The 21578-nt window shown below is 44.2% G+C and overlaps 1 protein-coding gene across 5 annotated transcripts in view; it reads right to left on the minus strand.

Annotated features, from left to right (window-relative positions):
- ADGRG2 (adhesion G protein-coupled receptor G2) overlaps positions 1 to 21578 on the minus strand; it is a 123849-nt gene that overhangs the window by 9522 nt on the left and 92749 nt on the right. For all 5 annotated transcript variants that reach the window (XM_058713997.1, XM_058713995.1, XM_058713996.1 and 2 more), the window contains 14 exons: positions 20021 to 20060; positions 19473 to 19510; positions 18155 to 18249; positions 17555 to 17621; positions 12606 to 12997; positions 10130 to 10304; positions 9780 to 9936; positions 8755 to 8898; positions 7125 to 7247; positions 6425 to 6470; positions 6187 to 6290; positions 5278 to 5399; positions 3676 to 3944; positions 57 to 156 (listed from right to left, as the gene is read on the minus strand). In XM_058713997.1, the coding sequence (XP_058569980.1) occupies positions 57 to 156; positions 3676 to 3944; positions 5278 to 5399; positions 6187 to 6290; positions 6425 to 6470; positions 7125 to 7247; positions 8755 to 8898; positions 9780 to 9936; positions 10130 to 10304; positions 12606 to 12997; positions 17555 to 17621; positions 18155 to 18249; positions 19473 to 19510; positions 20021 to 20060 (1872 nt within the window). The remainder of the gene's footprint in view (positions 1 to 56; positions 157 to 3675; positions 3945 to 5277; positions 5400 to 6186; positions 6291 to 6424; positions 6471 to 7124; positions 7248 to 8754; positions 8899 to 9779; positions 9937 to 10129; positions 10305 to 12605; positions 12998 to 17554; positions 17622 to 18154; positions 18250 to 19472; positions 19511 to 20020; positions 20061 to 21578) is intronic.

Raw genomic sequence — 21578 nt, forward strand, 5'->3', positions numbered from 1 at the left:
TGGAGAATTCTGTTTTTCCAGTTCACTTCACATTCCCTCCGGGGCTTTGTACTCACAAGTCATCCGGTGAGCCATTAGGGAATTTCCCATAGGATCCAAGGCCATAGTTATTTGGAGATATAGCCAGGACGACGATCACAACCACAGCCGGTACCCCTGGAAGACGGGAGACGTCAGTCACGCATACTTCTAATAACCAAGGTGCTGACGAGAAAGACTACAGATCACGTGCCATTTTTCGCTGGTAGCAGACTGGTGAGCTGTTCACCCAAGCCACTTTCTCTTCCTCCTGGGCACACGGTGGACACCTCCCAGCCTGCTTTGCAGCTAGGTGTGTGTGGCCACATAACTAGGTCTTGGTCGATGGGATGCGGAAGATTTGCTCCACCTCTAGGCCTGCCCCATAAAAACTTCCTGTGAAATCCTCTACTCTCTTTCCTCCCAAATTCAGGGCAACTTTGGAAGTCCTGTGTTGAGGCAGAGTCTCCAGCAGCTTGGATCCTGAATAACGGCAAGGCCAGAGACTTCTCCACTCCTGCTGACTGGACTGTGCATGAGAAATTATCTTCTCCTGAGACTTTTTGTCGGCCACACAGCTAGAGTTTCCCTTAACTTACACACATCTGGGATGTAATTTTGAGTCTCAGGTGGCAGGCAAAGGGAAGGACTCCAAAACGTAACCCAAATAATCCACATATTAGGGTTACCAGCGACTCCTGGCAGATCTTACATTATGAAGCCCAAATCTTCAGTTGATCATCTGGAACCCACTGATGGATTGAGGAGCAGACCTGGTTGATTTGAGGATGCTGACTACAGTGGCTCTCCAAAAGGCCTGCTGGCACTTCCACTAAGAGAAAGCACGAGAAGGCTCTTCCCAGCTTAAAATGGCGTTTGGCCGGGAAGGAGTCCCTCTCATCCCCCATCCCGTCACCTCTCACTCCAGTCCCCGTGGACATCTCACACTCTGTGCACACAGACCGACCTGACATCCAATCTCAAGGCCCTGGCAGATACAAAACAATTTCTCCTCACAGGTTGGGGTGCCTGGTACAATCTAACATAGTATTTCATTTAATTCTTTTCTATTTGCACCTTACAGAGACACTGACATGTGGTGGCTTCCTAGGTGAGACACTTGCCTAAAAATAAAATATCAGGGTTGTGGAGCTCGTCTAGGACCTTCGGGAATGCGGCCTTTTGGTATTCACAAAGACAGAATCCATGCCCAATGTCAGAAGCGGGGACTTAATTTCTGGGGAGAAGTGACTTTTCTTTCCGGAAAGGTGTTCTGTTATTCTTGACAAAGACAGAATGACAGGTGCAGTAACAAGGGCAGTAAGTGGTAAGGTTTTTAAAAGCCCTCTTGGTGATTCTAATGTGCAACCAATGTTGAGAATCACTGCCTTAAATTCACCACATCAGTGGAGGGAAACTGAGAGTCAGAGGCTCCAAAGTAGCAGATGACCCCAAAGTTATGGACGACGTGATCACAGGTATATAAAAATATACGTAGGAAAAGCTAGGGAGTGAATGAATGAATGAAAATACTCACAGGGGTTCCCAGTGATTGGCCTGCCTACTGTCAGTACAGGCAGTATTTTGTTTACTTTTCCTTTTTTTCTTTGCAGCATTTTCCATACTTTATTACAATCAGGTAAACTTTGTATTTGAACAAAAGGAATATGTAGCCTGAAAAAGGGGAGTGAGTCTGGGCGGGATGGTGGCCATAATTCAGTGGAAAGGAAATGCGTAAGAATTCAGAAAGCCAGTCTGGGCTGTTGTCAAGTTGTGTGGATTGGGTAAATCACGTTACCACTTTGAGCCGGTTTCTTCACCCGATGTTAGTAATAACGGCCTTGTGCTAACCTCACTGGCTCGTGTTTCATGGGGTTACTTGTGTGAAAATACACTGAAAAGTAGGGCATTATTCATAATGTTATATACTACTTCTAGATTATCTACAAGGCTGTTCAGTCGAGAGGTGTTAGCTGATCATTTTTTCGCCAGAGAGAGCAGAAACAAGACCACTGGTGCCAACAGAGAGCCAAGTGAACTTAATGGCAGAGCAGAACTGTAGGGCTTTACAACATGGTTATTGGCTGCCTTGTAAGGTGTTAAAAACAAGACAACAGGCCTAAAATTGGGTCACTTATGCTACGCCCCAGGTCATGAGCCCGAGACTTGACTTAATTAGTTTCAGCTCTTCCAGAAAGGGCATCCTAGACCAGTCGATCAGGAATCGTGTTATCAGTACTCGTTAGGTAATCTGCCTGACAGACACCTCCGTCATCCCCTAAAGGAGAATAACCTTGTAATAATCAACCCGCCTCTTTGCCTAGCGTAACTCGCTTGTTCCTGTTCCCTTCAGTCTATAAAAGTCTCTCATCTTGTACAGCTCCTTTCTCTCTGCGTCTTAGACTGTATGCTGCCGATTCATGAATCACTGAAAAGAGCCGATAAGATTTTAAAAACGTAGTCAGTTAGGGCGCCTGAGTGGCTCAGTCGGTTAAGCGTCTGACTTCGGCTCAGGTCACGATCTCGCGGTCCGTGAGTTCGAGCCCCGCGTCGGGCTCTGGGCTGACGGCCCGGAGCCTGCAGCCTGCTTCCGATTCTGTGTCTCCCTCTCTCTCTGCTCCTCCCCCGTTCATGCTCTGTCTCTCTCTGTCTCAAAAATAAATAAACGTTAAAAAAAAAATTAAAAAAAAAATGTAGTCAGTTGAGGGGCGCCCGGGGGGCTCAGTCGGTTAAGCGTCCGACTTCGTCTCAAGTATCTCACAGTTCATGAGTTCGGGGCCCTCATCAGGCTCTGTGCTGACAGCACGGAGCCTAGAGCCTGCTTCGGGTTCTGTGTCTCCCTTTCTCTCTGCCCCTCCCCCGCCCCTGCTCACCTTCTCTCTCTCTCTCTCTCTCTCTCTCTCTCTCTCTCTCTCTCTCTCTCTCTCTCTCAAAAATAAGTAATAAAAAAACATTTTAAAAAATACAGTCAGTTGAGTTTTGGTTTTTTAACAAAAATAATGAGCTCCCTAATAACAGAAGCATTCAAGCAGAAGTTAGATCATCTTCAGTCAAGGATAAGCCACAATGAGGAGGCTCCTACATTTGGTGCAGAGCTGAGTGAAGGGGCCTTCAAGACATGTGCCGTGTCTCAGACTTTGTGACCCACCACCACCAACACGTGGCATGATCTGAAAACTGTGTCACTGTGGCAGTGACGTTCCACCGGGTTTTACCTGTACGTTCATCTCATTCTGCTCTTCTGAGGATAGTGCCATGCGTGTGTGTGACATCTGGGACACACAGAATAGAGTGGGGCTGGCTGGGAGGTGGGGGACTGAGAGCTGGGCCTCATTATCACCCCGCTCACCTCTTCAACTTATTGAGCACCTTCTGTGTGCCAGCCCTGATTCTAGTGACTGGAGATACAGAGAGGATTCATAGCCCCAACCTAAAAGGGGTTTATGTTCACAACCAATCCAGCATAATATACAGGTGTTCTAGAAAGAGACTGGACAAGGTCGCCCTGTGGGCAGTGCAACGTATAGGGACAAAAAGCTGTTTTAGAAACCTGCCAAGTGTGACCTGCTTTATCACCGTTTCTGTGTAATGAAAAATCAAGATACTGGAGCGAAAGCAGAGAAAGCCCAGGCCACGTGCAAGCAAAATCATACATACCCCAACCGACAATGCAGAATTTAAGGATGTATTTCCGGATGTAAGTATTAAACACTTTCACGAGGGCCAGGTACATATGGAATGCTTCCAGGCCCATCCATGTGAATGAGACCAAGAGAAAATAATGCAGAAATACGGCCACTGAGATGCAGAGGCCTCGCACATCATACAGAGCAACCCACGAGTCCAGGAGGAACACCAGGTTCAGCAGGAGCAGGGCTGAACACAGCTGGAGGAGGATTTTGGAAGGGTAATCCCTCCGAATCTTTCTAGAAGGAAAGGACAAGGAAGGAATCAGCAGCACATTCTGACAGCCCTTGTGTGAGCGTATCTAAGAAATTTATTTTTATTCTTCGGTCAATGTCTACATGCATAAATTTCTTCTCTGTGTGTGTGGGAGGGGCAGGCATTAAAGTCAACGACCGACCGTAAGGATAACAACAACAACAACAACAAATCGAAACAGAATATCCTGTTATAACAATATGGAAAATTTGTATTGACATTCCTGGGGAACCTTTTACATGCTGACTGTTGACCCATCCTTTCAAAGAGTTTGTAGGGGAATCTACTAAGCCCCCCCCCTCATTTTCCCCAAGCTATTGCTAGAAGCATTGCTGTCGCTTCTCATACGATAGGCTCCTATATTCAGATCTTCAAAACATAGCCAGGTGCCCTAGTTATCTCATGTTATTAGTTAAAATGAGATCACGGAAAGAAGAGTCTGAACTATAGCTAAATGAAACGGGCGTAGGAAATTACAGCTAATTGATGACATGTACACATCTATGTGTGTGAAATTAGACGTGGTGAAATCATTCAGAGTAATTTAGCCTCATTAGTCATATTTCCAAAAGTCCACTAGAAGATCTGTAGTCACAGCTGGACCCAAAGTTTGGCACTGAAAGTAAATTTGTGCGTTTCCTGATCAGTGTCCAAAATCTAAATCCCAGAATGTACATACCGTTTAATTCAGTTAATGTAATCGAAGTGCCTGTTTTCTTTGTTTCCAACAGAATTTGTTGGGAGGCCCCACTCCTCCCCACAGTGACCAAAGGGACCCTTCGGGTAAGCCAAGGAGATGCCATTATTTGGAATGTCATTCTTGCTCTGACCTACTTACAAAGCTGCGCTCATGGAATATCTGTATTTTTCAGTGAGGCTTTATACCTTTTATTCTTCATCCTCTCACCTGCTAATGTTTTCCATCTTCCGTGTTTGTTCAGAGTAACTTCAAAATGTAATCAGTGAAGCACAGCTCTTAGGCTGTACACAAAAGTATGGTCTATATCAGAGTATAAGCTGTTAGGTTTTAAGGTTTGCATTGATCTTTCATTTCACACGTAATGTCGGCTAGCTACGAGGCATCATTCTAGGGTACAGAGATGATTAAGACACAACCCCTGCCTTCAGCAAGTGCAAAAACTGGTAGGAGGAAGTGAGTATATTACCCAAAAAGCCCCGTTAAGTTTTGCATAAGGGTGGCACTTCTAGGCAGTATACAGGACGAGGTAGGCCAAGGAACGCACTTAATTAAGACATTTTGGCAATGGAGGGGAGTACTGTGCCTTAGAATCCAAGTTCCCAGTGTCGGATACTCACTCAAAGGCTAAGTAGGTTACAAGAGTAACTGACAGAAAAATCGACGAGAGCCCACAACCAATATATGTGATAAACGTCAGAGCCATCATCTGAGTGGGTGGCAAGGATGTTCGAGATAGGTCCTGGAAAATAAAATACTGCTTTCAAGACCAAATATTTGAAATAAATAAAAGAGCTAGGATTTACAGTTATGGAGTATTCTACGTGTCCATCCACAGTTCATTCCACAAAACTACAACGTAGACGCGATTATTATCACCAGAAAAAACGAATGAAACTGAGCCCCAGCGAGGTTAAATAATGTGCCCAAGGTCACACAACTATGAAATGGAGGAACCAGGATCCAAATTCTGGTCTGGCTGACTCCAAAGCCCAGACGCTTATCAGTGGGTTATGATGCGCTGGAAAAGCACTGGGCTAGGAGCTTCAAGACCTGAATTTGGCTTCAGGCTCTTCTATTTCTTAGTTCTATGACTGTGGACAGTCGCTGAACCAATGAGTCTTATTTCTAACTTCTTACAATGACAATAACAACACTTCATTCCACCTATCTTGCAGGCCTGTTGGAGAGACTACAGAAGATAATTTATGTCAAAGCGTTTGGTGAAAATGTTAAAGTGCAATGCAAACCACACCATTTTTCTTACCCATTTTAACCTGAATCCCCTAGTTCTCGCTATTCAAAACAGGAAAACTTGTGTGTAAAAATAGGCTGGAGAAAATACTTCCACGTTCAAGAATTTTCTTTCAAGTGCATTTGCTTACTGGAAGGGTAATTTCATTAGTCTCTAACTTTGCCACAATGTCATATCTGCTGATCAAAGTCATCCATCACATTAGACATCACGGCATGATGCCCAGCTACCCCTCAGGCCCAGAATCTAAAGCGAGATAATGTGGGATTATTACCAGTAGGACGCCAAAGCTTGTAAGGTGGCTGCAGGTACAGACGGTTTCATTCGGTTTCCTGTCTTTAACAGAGCAGCCATCGGACGACCAGCCTCCTCTGCCACCTGTTGGCATTGGGAAGAGTATCTGTCCTTTCAGCAAGGCCATGGCATCGATGATTGCCCCATCGCTCTTGTCCCTTTCTTCCTCCCTCTGCCCCTGCCCCCTTAAGACTGAAAAAGTTATGACTGGAACCTACCATTTCTGTGCAAGTCCCAAAATACACATCTCACTGTTAAGTCATCCTGCAGTGGAAAGATAAATTACAAATAATTAATTCACTGAACTGAAAAAACTGAAAAGCAATTGGAAAAAAATTATGAATTTTTAAATTTCAGAATCTCATTCTTGATTTTTTAGAGAATTCCAATTTTATTCTAGTCCCTAGAAAGAGTGGGTCTCAAATAGGTCAGCGCTTCTTAAACTCAGCAATTGTACATAGGAATCACCTTGAGGCCTTGCTAACATGCACATTCTGATTCAGGGGGCCAGGGTGGGGCCTAAGAGTTGGCATTTCTAGCAAGCTCTCAGGTGGTGCCGATGGTACAGGTCTGCAGACCATGCTTTGAATAGTGAGGCTATAGATAATGCTCAATCTGACCTGAAATGAGAGATGTTTTCTCTTTGGAGGTGAGAATCAGACCTGTAGCCACAGATCTAAATGCACTAAAATTAGGTAATTGATAATAGCTGGCTATTGCCACTGCTTCTTCTGGGAAATTAGGTGGCCAGTTATCAGGCATGCTAAGACCCAACAGAGTGACTACGTGATTCTAGTCTTACACACTGCCTTGACCGAGTTTGAGGTTCTGCTGGATCTCCTTTTTTCTGGCCAACTCACAGACACGGTTTGCACAAGTGTATTTGGTCAATGAACAGACCAGACGGGCCTCTCCCACCTGGCTTGGATTGATGTGCTTTAATGTGACCGTCACATTTCTTGTCAAGTTGTTGACCGTCAGGTTTGCAACACTGGATGATATGACGTAGCTGATCAGAGAAAGATTCTCCAGGGCAGGGTCCTAGCACACCAAAGAATCGACAAGATGGCAAGGGTAAAAATGAAATGTCATCAGAGAATTTTCGAGCTGGAAGAGACCCTACAGCCCACTTAATCCACATGGTTTATTTTACAATCTAGGTGAGAAACTGAGGGTCACCAAGTAATGTGACTTTAGAAAGAGCTTGTCTGGGGCGCCTGGATGGCTCGGTCGATTAAGCGTCCGGCTCTTGGTTTCAACTCAGGTCAGGATCTCATGATTCGTGGGATCGAGCCCTACGTCAGGCTCTGTGCTGACAGTGCGGAGGCTGCTTGGGATTCCCTCTCTCTCCCTTGCTCTCTGCCCCTCCCCTGCTTGTATGTGCATGCGCATGCTCTCTCAAAATAAATAAACTTAACAAAACAAAAAAAAAAAAAAGAAAAAGAAACAGCTTGTTCCACTCTACAGTACTCTAAATACTGAGTTAAGTCTCACAAACTGACACAAAGGGGCCCTCGTGAATTGTATAGGGAATATAACATTAAGCCACTTAAACTGTGTGTTCTTGAGCAAGTTAAACCTCTCTATGGGGCACCTGGGTGGCGCAGTAGGTTAAGCGTCCGACTTCAGCCAGGTCACGATCTCGCGGTCCGTGAGTTCGAGCCCCGCGTCAGGCTCTGGGCTGATGGCTCGGAGCCTGGAGCCTGTTTCCGATTCTGTGTCTCCCTCTCTCTCTGCCCCTCCCCCGTTCATGCTCTGTCTCTCTCTGTCCCAAAAATAAATAAAAAACGTTGAAAAAAAAAAATAAAAAAAAAATAAAAAATAAAAAAAATAAACCTCTCTGCGTTTCCATGTCCTCATCTGTAAAATTGGGATAATAATTTTTTTTTTAATTTTTTTTTTTAACGTTTATTTATTTTTCAGACAGAGAGAGACACAGCATGAATGGGGGAGGGGCAGAGAGAGAGGGAAACACAGAATCGGAAGCAGGCTCCAGGCTCTGAGCCGTCAGCCCAGAGCCCGACGCGGGGCTCGAACCCGCGGACCGCGAGATCGTGACCTGAGCTGAAGTCGGACGCTTAACCGACTGAGCCACCCAGGCGCCCCAGGGATAATAATTTAATAGAAGTGCCAGTTATTGTTACTCATCATTACCAATATCGCTAGGTCCTGTTTAAAAATAAACTGAAGCTTTCAGTGGTTCGTTTGACTGATAGCAGATTTAAGAATGTGTGAGAATTAAAAGAAACGAGGGGCGCCTGGGTGGCGCAGTCGGTTGAGCGTCCGACTTCAGCCAGGTCACGATCTCGCGGTCCGTGAGTTCGAGCCCCGCGTCGGGCTCTGGGCCGATGGCTCGGAGCCTGGAGCCTGTTTCCGATTCTGTGTCTCCCTCTCTCTCTGCCCCTCCCCCGTTCATGCTCTGTCTCTCTCTGTCCCAAAAATAAATAAAAAACGTTGAAAAAAAAATTAAAAAAAAAAAAAAAAAAGAAACGAAACTGCAGCGCTCCAAGATAAAACCTAAACCAAAAGCAGTTAGCATGAACTTTACCTGAAACAGGGCAGGCGTTTCAAAGAAGTTGAACTGAACCCTGGAAGCCAGCTCCACATCATGAGCTGGTAAATTACTCATCAGTGATGAAGGCAGAGTAATAATGCCAATACTGTTCTCAGGAGCCTGAGGTTCCAGAGAAACCTGAAAATCAAGTAAAAGATACCAAAAATGCCGGGGGCTAGTATAACGAAGAGGTGGAAAACGCGAAGAGGTGGAAGACGCGAGAACTAGTTAAGCCGGAGGATCCCGTAAAGGCATTTATTTGTGGTGCCTCTGTAAAATCGGTTGTTCTTGTGTCTCTGACTGCTCTGAAATTGGAGAGGATGTGTAGTTGGGCGATGAGGCCTCAGAGCAGGAAAGGAAACAATTTAAGGATACACAGAAATGGTCAGAAAGTGTAGGATATTACATGTCAATTACATAATGTCAACATTACATAACATGTACATGTCAACAGAACTGGGCGGGAAAAGCGCACGGTAACTACAGACACACCAACTTGGCCATCTGTTAGGGTCAAGTCTTCATAGAACCACACGCACTAAACTTGCAAAGGGAAGACTATAAAAATTAAATTAAAAGGCAAGACTTGGTTTTTCTTGGGTGTTTCCAGCCCCTAATCCCTATAATAGGTGGCTGGAAAACGCTAGGAGCAGGAATGATACTCAGCACCACTACTGAGACCAGTGCCATCGAAACACTTGTTAAAATATTGAAATGGGTTGATATGTAGTCGATGTCCCTGCTCTCTCGCCACTGGACACCTCTCCCCACCTGAGCAACACTACCCCCCTGCAAAACTTCCACAGTCTACCTGCTAAAGGGTTGACACTGGGCACAAAGACCTCTGAGATCCTGCTCCAGCCAAGACCAACGTCCTTTTTCTGATCCTGTGGTACCTCATTGTTCTAGATATTAAATACTTTGAGTATCGCCCCTGACTGTAAGCAGTAATTGCCTCCGTCATGGAGACTACAGTTATATACAAGAAAAGGTTTTTTCCACAACTGATTAGGATGTACCTGAAGATTTGCAGGGTCTTGGGCAGCAAAGGTAGTTGTGTCGAAATTACTAGCATTCACTCTGATCACGGCCAGAGCCAAAGAAGGGGAGGTTAGAGTTATGGTCTTGGTTGAAAAATTCAGCTGTAAGCCAATGTCATCCACTATTTTTAGCAATCTGCAAAGATAAGTGGTAGTTCAAATTCAGCACTCCCACTTTGTCTTCCCCATTCTAAGCAGAATATGCAGTAACAATTTAACGAGTCATTATGAACCTCTTATGTGGGAGAAAAATACTTGGCTATAATTAATCCTGTATTCTTACAGTTAGAGGGTCTCCTCTATGACCACATCAGTTTGCGAAGTCATACCTTTGGGCCAGAGGAGCCAGCAAGGCAGGTGGGGAATGAAGGAGTTTGCTGACATGGTTTATCATTTCCCCCGCGAGGTTAGGCTCCAAGCTGCCCAAGGACAGAGCCTTCTCCATCTGGGACACTTGGTTCTCAAGATCAGAATCACTGCTGCTGCTGCTGGTGTAAACAATTTCTGTAACAGAGAGCCAAATCGTTTTATGAACACATAATGGAAAAAATCACTAATAAAGAAACGCACATAGACTCTATGTCCTGGCAAACGTACGCCTAGGTATTTGCCCCAGGGAAATGTAAACGTATCTTGAGAAGACTTGTCCGTGAATTTTTATAGGGGCCTTTTTCATAACAGTCCCAAAGTGGAAACTCAAATGTCTATCAACTGAAGAATGGATAAACAAACCGTGATCCATCTATATAATGGACAATTATTCAGTAATTAAAAGGTAGGAGCTACTTGCAACAACATGGATGGATCTCCGGTTCTCCAACGTATTATGTTAACTGAAAGGAGCCGGACTCAAAAGGCTACATATTGTGTGAGTCTCTTCATATGACGTGTTAGAAAAATCCAAAGTACAGGAAAAACAAAACCGATCGGTGGTGGCCAGGGGCTGGGGGTAGTGGACAGGAGTGGACTATAAAGGAACACGAGGGAACTTTGGTGGTCGTGTGGCTGTTGGGTGCTTAATCCAACCTCATGGAACTATAAAAATTTCATCTATCCATAGATCTGGATGAGTTTTACTGTATGTAAATTATACTTCAAGAAACCTAACTGGGGTGCCTGGCCGGTTCAGTCGGTGGAGCATGTGACTCTTGATTTGGAGGTTTGTGAGTTCGAGCCCCACACTGGATGTGGAGACTACTTAAAAATAAAGTCTTAAAAAAAAACAAACAAACCTAACTGAACAAGATGTAAAAGCACATCAGTGTATTTAGTGTATATTTGTAAAAGTATAAATATACTTGTTTTTAATTTCTATCATGCGTACCGGATTTTACATGGATAACTAGAAGCTCTTTTTATGAAAAAGAGACTATTACGAAATTAGTAGCTGGACGACCAGCTGTAAGTTGGTTTTTAATAGTGCTTTTTAATTGGGAAACGATACAAACCTGTCTGGCAACGAAAAAGTCTCTTAATTCCACCACCTAACATCCTATTTCTTATTTTGCAGATTCCCTTCTTATCTCCATCCAGGTGTCATAACATACTCTTATAAACATAGTGTACCAACTCTTCCTTGTTGTGTTCTTTTCACTTCATTCCAGGCCTGGAAAATGCCCCCAGGTTTCCATCGAGCTGTTCTTATGCGCAGCTGCAGTCGGTGAGCTCAGGTGACTTATCGACTTGGCGTATTTCATTACTCCTCTCTTGTGGGGCTGTCAAGTTAGGTCTACTTTTTAGCTACCGAGTAATTCCCCGACACATCTTTCATATGTATGTCACTTGGCTTCTGTTGCGTCACTGGCTGAAACCCCAGCCCCACCCACAGAAGCACAGGCACAGCAGGCCACGTTGCTGGCCTTCCCGGGGAAATGGTCAGGTGGGATTCTGATGGTCACCGGGGATAGCTTTGCAAAGGTGGGCATTTTTAGGCCCAGGCTAACTAGTTTACTGAAGCCCCAATGATTTTATAATTTGGCCTAAAATGCCCATATTTATAAAAACAAACTGAGAGAGCAGTGCAAATTCAAAGAAACAGCAAGTCCCTTGGCAGAACTGGCAGAAGCTTCCAGTCTCCAGGGGACGCTCGCACTGTGGGGGAGGAGGCGGAGACCACAACCTCCGCTCCAATCTCGTCACCGAGAACTTGGTTTTGCCTCCTACTCGCCGAAAATCCGAGGACAGTCTGATTCTGACTCACTGAATTGAACCTTCAGAGCATCCAGAATTCTCTCTGGCGTCTTTCGCTCTTGCCTTTATCTCTTTACCCGTGAGCCTACTTTGTGTACGGGGAGCCCTCTGCAGTTTCCATGGCATCCTCATGTGAACCACCATTCTAAACCTAGTGCAGCTAGTGTGGTTATTTCCGTCTTTAAGTCCCCCAGGCTGGGTCAGGAGGAGCTAAGTGGCCTATCCCAGATCGCGCTGCCTGTGAGGGCCCCTGCAGACCCACATCTGTCGCTCTGTGACTGACTTTCAGGGCTGCAAAGTTTTTCTTTCTAAGTGGAATTACTGAATTTAATAGTTCAAAAGTTTTCTCTTTGCAATGTTGAAAACAGTGAGCTACCAACCTTTTGTAGGAGAAAGAAACCTGTAAAATAAGTCATCTCGGTAGAATATGCTAAGACCTATTCGCCTCAGGGCTATTTCTATGTTCTATGAAAGCCTGCAGGAAAGCTCTCGCTATCAAGCAGATATCGTAAGAAGAAAGGTCCAACGCGGTCTTATTACAGATACCTTGATTTGGCAGGCTGGCATCTGCCAGATTGTAACACACGTAGCAGCAGCTTGGATCCTCATATTTACCTGTCTCGTCAGGAGGTGTGTTGGTCGTGATGACATTCACAGGGACAGACGTGGTGGGGGAGGAAAGTGAGGATTTCACGGATGGCAGGGTGTGGGAAAGATCAGTCTGGGGCAGAGGGGAAGAGACAGTTCCAGATTTGGGGGGCGTATCAGCGGTAGGGCTGGAAGCAATGAGAGCTGTCGGCTGGGGAGAAGGAAGGTGAATCGCTCGTGTTGGAGAGGCAGGGTTCTGGGTTACAGGTGGATGGCTGAGAGGTTCAGCAGAAGAGAAGGCACCGGAGACCTGGGCCGGAATGGTGGCCTGAGGAGCAGCTGGGGTGGAACCGCTAGAAGAAGAAATCGGTGGGCCATCTGGATGACCAGCAAGACATACAACAGGATCCTGCGGGTCACTAAAGGAAAGAATCAGAGACATGCACGTGAGACCCGAATGAGTTAGAGAGAGGCTCGTCTCCTCTGGCAATCATCCGACACCACCAAGGCGACCTGGCTCCAGCGGGGACCTGCCACTCCCAGCCTCCGCCCCTGCACACCTTCTGTGCCCTTGCCACTGGCCCCCTGCCCCTGCCCCCTTCTACCACTTCCTCCCTGGGAGAGGAGTGAGCCAGGAGGGATGCTCTTTTATGAATTCCCAGTTCTGGTTCACTCAATCACCCCTCCTCTCGGGCTCTTGTGCCTTATCCCCTGTCATTCAGTTGAGGGGCTCTTGTAACACTTCTCTGTGCTCCTGGGGGAGGGGAGCGGCTAAATGCCTTTACCCAACTGTGGTTTTCATATATTAGGAATCTGTCTCTTACGGTTTTTTTAGATTTTACAAAAACGTGTTCTCAAAAAAGTAGAATCACATGCCCAACCTGTTCCTAACGTACTGAAAGGTTTTCTAAAAACTTAAATGCCAAAACATCATTTTCCTCTAGTATTCAAATCCACATGGACAAAACTGGCTCATCATTTGTAGAACAACTGATTTGACTTTGAAGCTAAAGCACGTCCGTTTCAAAACTACGTCCATAACAAATTCACACTCTTGTGTCAACTCAGTATTAACATGCGGTACAAAAGGGCATGGCATAAATTGAAAAGCAGCTCTAAATTTATCAAAGCAAGAAAATGTTCTTCAAGTTTTCCCTGTAGTTTTTGTGAAGTACATCATTCGGTCAATTACAATTACAATCTTCCGGGTGTTGATCCATTATTAGAAAAATGTGGAAATCATTATTATTGATTTGGATCGTGGAACTTATTTCAGCAAATTCTCATACGAGTCTTAGTGAGTCACAAGTGAGCCTTTCCTTTCCCGGAAACCTCCAATTTACCTCACTCATACGCAGCGTGGTATTGGCTGGGACAGGTAAACCACACTGCCATTTTTTTTCTTCGATTTACTGAATTTTGTTTCAAGAAAATCTTGAAGTGAGGTTAATGACACATAAACTTCTGTGAAACCGATGAACATAGGAATCTGTCTGAATCGATTTTCTACTGCTATAGCCTGGCATGATGCTAAGTGGCACACAGGTAGTGAGCAGGAAACGTTTGCTGAAGGAAGAAAATGAATGAAGCTGAGGCCACAGGGGTCCCCGGCCTGTAAATCAGCTACGCCCTCAATGTTGCTTTAGCCCAGCGGTTTTCAACCTAGGCTGTGCGTGAGAATAACCCTGAAGACTTTTTAAAAACAGAGAGATTTCTGTGGCCTATTCCTCAGTGTGTGTTCTAGTTGGTCTTGGCGCAGGGGTGAGGATCCCGGGCCCATATATTTTCATGGCATGGAAGCTTGAGAAGAACTCGTCTGCTATCAATATCCACCAGTCTTGGGGTGGGAGGAAGAACAACCAGAGGGGGCAACAAACTATTACCTAGGGAAGCCTCTGATGGATCCAGTTTTAGCTGATGACTTAAGAGCACCAACTAGAAGATGTTCTTAGAGCCTCTCTTGGGCGAGAGGAAGAAGGAATATTAGGTTGAGGAACCCGAGGCAAGTGACACCCATAAAGAGAAATGTCGGCTCGGTCCAGTCTGGCCAGACACCCGGCGGAGGCCTCTCTACACAGCCTGAAGTTCAGGATGGCAGTGTGAACAAAGGGGTGCCAGACAGTCAGAAAGGTGACGCGTCGAGAAGCCCTGGCTGAGGCTCCGGCTCTCATTATTCTTGTAGGCAATCCACCCGACTTCTCTGAGACTCTGTTCTCTGAATTGTATACTCCAGCAACTCACGGGGCCAAGTCATGGCGAAGGTGCTTTACGAAGTATAAATTAAATTTCCTTCTTACATCTGGGGGTCTGCGGCAGCCAAACCCCCAAGCGCGAGGGTTCCCATTCACGGGGCTCCACCACGAAGAGGCTACCCTCTATCTAATTCTGCCCGCACTCCTGCTATTCGGAGCCCTCCGTCCGTTGGGAGAGGCGCACGGGGAGTGGCAGGACGGTGGTGGGCAAAGCCAACTATATATTAGAAACGTCAGAGCACTTCAGCACCAGTGCTGGGGCTCCTGCCCCAGACCAACTGAACTGGAATCTCTGGGGTGGGTACTGGTATCCATATTTGTTTTAATATGCTTCTTCACTGAGGCGTAGCCTACGTACAGCAGAGTGTACTAATCTTACATTTAGAACTTGAAGAATTTTGATATACGTATACACCTGTATCATCACCGCCCAGATCAAAACAGAGTACTTCCGGCACCCCAGAAGACCACTTTGACACATCAGTAGGATTTAAAGGGCCCAAGGTGTTTGCAATACGCAGCCAACCTGAAGAACCAATGTATCGGAAAGACCCTGAGCCATCACCTAATTCTAGCCCAGTGGTTCTCACGTTTGGCTACACGTTAGAGTCACCCCACGCGGAAATTCTGAGAAATACAGAAGCCTGGGCTACACCCCAGACCAATGACATCATGAACCGGCAGCACTGGCTTCACCTGGGAACAGCACCAGAAATACAGAATCTCAGGCCTTTCCCAGACCTGGTGGATCGAAATCTTAACAAGGCCCTCTGGGACCGTATGCACAGTAACCTTTGGGAAGGGCTGATAGGACTTACTTCCTCATTTTGCAAAGGAGGAACCCGAGACTTATTTCTGTTTATAAAGAAGCAACAGCCGGACACACAGCTAGTTGATGACAGAGCCCTAGCCAGACACTGAGTTCATCCTCTGCCCGCTTTTCTGTGTCCTGCTTCTTTTTTCTAACAGCTCTTTGAATAGGCAGCCATCAGGGGTCTGTGGGGCTGCCTCAAAAGAGCTATGGTATCTTCATCTGATCTAATACTTCTAGAAATTCCATCTCCCAAATGGGCCTCAACCCTCCAGCTTAATGGGGCATGTTAAGCCTAAAACTTAAATACTGTTTACTTTTTACTACGGAAAATGCTATGAATTCTGAAGTCCTTCGGCTATTCCTTGAGGTCCAATGTTTAATATATCCCAGGAATATGGCTCACACAGGGCAGAAAGCTACAGTTAGCCTTCTGTCCCCATTTAAGAAGTTTTACGTTGAAAAACGTATGTCCTTTTGTTCAAATACAAATTTTACCTGACTGTAATAAAGTATAGAAAATGCTGCAAAGAAAAAAAGGAAAAGTAAACAAAATACTGCCTGTACTGACAGTAGGCAGGCCAATCACTGGGAACCCCTGTGAGTATTTTCATTCATTCACTCCCTAGCTTTTCCTACATATATTTTTATACACCTGTGATCACGTCGTCCATAACTTTGGGGTCATCTGCTACTTTGGAGCCTCTGACTGTCAGTTTCCCTCCACTGATGTGGTGAATTTAGGGCAGTGGTTCTCAACATTGGTTGCACATTAGAATGACCAAGAGGGCTTTTAAAAACCTTAATGCCTAGGCTGTGTCCCAGACCAATTAAATCCGAATCGCTGAGGGTAGGAGACTGGAAATAAAAGATTTTCAAAAAAAATTTTAACGGAATTAATTTTAGGCGTACGGAAAAATGCAAAAATAACACAGTTGTGTATCCCCCTAACCCGGCTTCCCCCAATGTTAACATCTGATGTCTGGAATTGGGACCAAATAGCTATGAACATTTAGCATGTTACACAGATGGCATCTCAAGTCACTGAGAAAAAGACTTTTTAATAAATGGCACAGGATCACTGGCTACACAGTTTGGAAAAGATTAAATTAGACCCGTACTTCACACCACACACAAGAATAAACTCCAAGTGGATTTAATGTAAAAAAAAAAAAAAAAAATGAAACCATATAAATAGTAGAAAACTTCAAGGGTGAATTCGCCCATAACCTGGGCATAGAGAAAGGCTTTCTAACTAAGACTCCAAATCCACAGGCAATAAAAGAAAAGACTAGTAAATTTAGCTACATTTAAAAAAAATTTAACTGACGTGACAAAAACATAAAGTCGAAAGATAACTGACAAACTAGAAGTAAATATTTGCAACATGTACCACAAAGGGTATTAATGTCCTTAGTATACAAAGGACTCTTAAAAGGTGATCAAATATCCACTAGAAAAAGTGGGAAAAGATATAAACACACAATTAACAAGAAAGATACAAAAATGACCCCCAAATACATGAAAAACGTTCAAACGGTCCTCATAAGAGAAGCGCCAATTAAAAATAACAATGAGATACCCTTTCTCAACTACCACACCAGAGAAATTTAAAAATATGAGGACATTCAGTTGGTGAGATTTGCGGGGGGGGGGGGGTATGTCAGAATATTTGTACTACTCCCTAGGTGATTTTAACTTGCAACCAAGATTGCAAACCATTGTTTCAAGGTAATGGTCCAAACGGAAACTTGATACAAGAGAATAATGCATTTTGCCTAAAACTGAAAGCCCTTCTTCACTATCGATATTTCAAAATTCCTTGGCCAGCATGGTGATTAAATATTGTTGTTGTTGTTATTATTATGATTATTATCACTTTTAGGAAAAGGGTCAGCATATTTGCTACATACCATTGCAGCTTTTCTAACTCTTCTGGGGAGGAAGGGCAGGGTATCCTGACAGAACAGCAGCACTGTTCTGGAGGAGGCAACAGAAAAGAAAGAAGAAAATACACGGTCAAGGATAAGACAAGACAGAAGCTCAGATCCATCAAGGATTAGGATTCCTACACCGACTACATTTTAAAGAGCATTTGTCTAAAACATGATAAAATAAACGAGATACCATTATATCGACAATTATACATTCATACTCGGTGCTCGAAATATTTATTGAGTGAATAATTCGGGGGTGGTTATACATCTGCAATTATCAGTTGCTCTTCAGCAACTTCTAAGAATTCAGAAGTAAATCCATCCCGGCAGCAATCGACCAAACACTCCAAAGAGAAGTCAGTCCCCTTCTCTCAGTAGGGCTTGTTCTACCCATGTTTTCAAATAAGGTATACTGAAACTCTACTGAAAAAGCAAGAAAAACCACCTTTTAGAGCTCTCTAAACACTGCCCAAGACTCATGTTTAAATTTATCGATTACATTTTCAGTTTTACACAGAACACATCAGAGTCATATGAAAACAAACACGGCAATAAAGACAGAGAGAGAGAACTTACCCATCGGTCGAATCTTTACTCTTTTCAAAGCAACCATCACAGCACATATGTTCATTGTTTTATTCATTTTTATTGTGAATGTACAATTTAATGTGCTGTAAAGAGAAATATATTTACATAACCAGAACGTTACTAAACTGGAAACCGACCTACGTAATTGTAAATGTTTTTTTCAAACTTGGGAGTGAGAAAAGGAGGCACTGATGCTGCTAACTTGCAACGTCAGCCCAATAAGCTGACCCATGGCCTTCTACCATGAGCCATTTATACAGGTTTCCATTCACAGAGGCTGCAAACCAGAGACCCTCTGACCGCACACAGCTGCTGATTCATTCTGCCCGTCGTAACCATGAACTGGCAAAGACAAGCATCTTAACATCTAGCCTTAACCCCAGCTGGCTACTTGCCTAGTATCTGTAGACATTTGAATTTCTATCATGGGAGCCCTTTCACATACCAGCCCAGACGAACATCAAGGTCTCTTAAATCCAAAAATCCCTCTGGCAATTCAATCCAGATGATCAGATAACTAGCAATTTAAGACATTATCGCTTTTTTTTTTTTTTTACTTCCGTCTTGGTTTACGTGAAAAAATGTTAATGTTGCAAATAATAAAAAAGTGGTGAGTGACATGAACTAAGTATATATAGCGGATAGGGATTCAATCCAGAATTTCATGGAAGAATTGCCATTATTTGTACCAGTGAATACCGTGATGAGCAGAAACTGTCATTTTCTAGGACTTTTACTCTCACAGATGCTCGGGATTCAGGTGGCGAGATTATTGACCTACATAAGCCATTCGCTTATGCAGCCAACGCAGCCAATGGACACAATTTAAAAGGATCATCTGTGCAACATCAAATAACTGTCCAGCAATCTCATATTCATCCCTGCACACACCTTTTAATTTCTTTTCTCTTCCTTTCCCATCTTTTCCTTCCCTCTCTCCTTTTTCTCCCAAGCGCCATATTATGTTCCTTCTTCTCTGTCGGGCCTATCACTAGACTGGAGCACTGGGAGCCATTTCTTGGTTATAGTGGTGGCCCTTGGGGCTAAGGACACTGATGATGCTCAGCGTCACAGAACCGGAGGCAATGGCCCAATACCACTCATCCCTCTGTGATTCATAATGAAATGAGAAGATGGATGTGACGGAATCGTGAGTGTTTCAAAGAATAAAAACATATATCCAAAATGTCATTAATATGTATTTATTTTAGAGGAACACATGTAAATTTGCAACCTAAGACTCCTCAATACTTTATTTCTCATGAGTAGAGAAACAATATGTATAAAAATATTAAAAACGACTCACCTTTGGGCCTCTGCTGTAGCACACACTATAAAATAAGTCTGAAAGAAACAAACAACATATATATATGTATACACACACACACACACACACACACACACACACACATATATTACTCTGACAGTTGAGAATGTCAGACAAAACAACCCAGGACTAATTACAGTATCACAGAATCTTAGAACCACAGTAACCCCCAAGGATCATCCAGTTCACATTCCTATCAGATTCCTGACGCATCATCAAAGCTATTCAGGGCATAAAGGCTCTACTTGCATACTTCTGTCCAGGGAACTCACTACCACACAAGGGAGCTCATTCTGCAGCCCTCGTTTTAAGAAACTTTTGGTTTTACATGAAGGAAAATCTACCCCCTTGTAACAACTATCCATTGTGCCCAGTTCTGATTTCCGGAGTAACAGAACTAGTCAGAGTTTTTCACATGACAGATTTGGGGAAGTGTGAATACGTTTTTCCTCAGGAACGCAGAGATCCATGCTCTCCCCCAAATAGGACAGTAATTACAAACAAGGTATAGGATGTACTGCGATTACCTCACTTAAGGTTTGCAGGGTTTTGTTTAGCTCTGATCGCCTGTGAATAAAAGGAGAGAAAATGACATGAAGGAGATCACTGGTGATGTGGAATTCAAAACAAGTTAGATTTTTAGCAATTCAATTAAGCCTATGGTATTTATTGCCTGCAGTGTTCACTTTGAAGAGGTAACACTGGGTATAATGAGATTCCTATGTGAGAAAAATAAATTATTTCTATGACAAGGGAAACTGACCAGACAGAAGCCGTAGAAGTTCTAGCCAACAGCAAGATACAAATTATGGTTGAACAATCTTGTTACTCATTAGGCTGCTGCAACCCCCAGGCAGCTTCTTCTGGCAGAGGGCCAGAGAAAGAACTGGCCCGAGGGCAAATTTCTGAAAGGGGTCCACCACTCACCATGGGCCCCTGCAACCGCACCTCTCATTTGCACCTCTCATTTCTTCCCTCATTTCTTCCTTGTTCCCTCTCCACCTGCCCCCACCTGCCCTCTAGCACTCTCCAGCACCCCCTTCCCCTCCTCTCCAGAATTTCCCTCTTTCCTCTCCTGCCATCCCACTCAACAACACTTTTATTTCTTCAATGTGGGAGAGCTTCACGGGAAGTTGGGACAACTTAGATACTTAGAACATCCTTTGGTAGCCTGGACAGGTCACGTTCATTGTAGTGATTGTACCGTACCGTTACTTGTTTGCATCCTAGGTCTATCCTACCAGACTCCAGATTTCTGGTCCTAAAAATTGGCCTCATGCTGGAACCACAAAGGGAGCATCCAAAAATACCAGTGTCTGCGTCTCAGCCCCCAAATACAGATTTAATTGTTATAGGGTGTGCCTGGGCATCAGAATTTTTTGAAAGCTCCCCAGGTGATTTTAATATGCAGCCAAGGTAGAGAACCACTGTTCTAGAACCAGTTTTCCATCATCAGAGTTGGGTTTATCCCCAAGGCCAAAACACATAGTAGGTGCTCAACAAATGCTTCATGGCTTTAAATGAACTCGATATTTCAAGTCTAGTAACTAAGCTGTATTACAGGTATGCAAAGCTGTGTTCTATTTATGAATTTGTGAGTTTAAAGAAATGTGTCTTATCACTATTGTTTCTCATCTCAAGTTTAAGATACTTCAAGGGCATTGATATCTTCTGCTTTTCATTTCACATATATACTATGCTTTGAATAGCTAGGAAAGTTAGATTTTTCTCAGGAGGTAAAAAAAAAAAATAGGCATAAAGGACAGGAATATCACCTCTGCCCATCCCACTTTAACTGTTTGCCACTATAAACTCAGTGGAGCCCTAGAGACGTTTGATATCAACCAGGTAGGCTCTGGGCCTCCTGTCTACCTAGGCATCGCTGAATCATCAGAAGCAGCCAGGTCAAAATGCTAACTGAAAGGAAGACCCTTAAGAGGACCTTCGTCTCCTTTTGTTTTGGCCTCGGAGAGGTTTCTTCCTTCAGGGCCGTCCCAGATAGTCCCCAGAGCTCTGGGTTCGTTTCAAAAGTTTATGAAAACCTCATTTGAGAGGTAGCAGCAAGGTTGAGAGAAGACGAATTTT

The sequence above is a fragment of the Neofelis nebulosa genome, chromosome X, assembly GCF_028018385.1.
Source record: "Neofelis nebulosa isolate mNeoNeb1 chromosome X, mNeoNeb1.pri, whole genome shotgun sequence".
In the NCBI taxonomy this organism is placed as follows: Eukaryota; Metazoa; Chordata; class Mammalia; order Carnivora; family Felidae; genus Neofelis; species Neofelis nebulosa.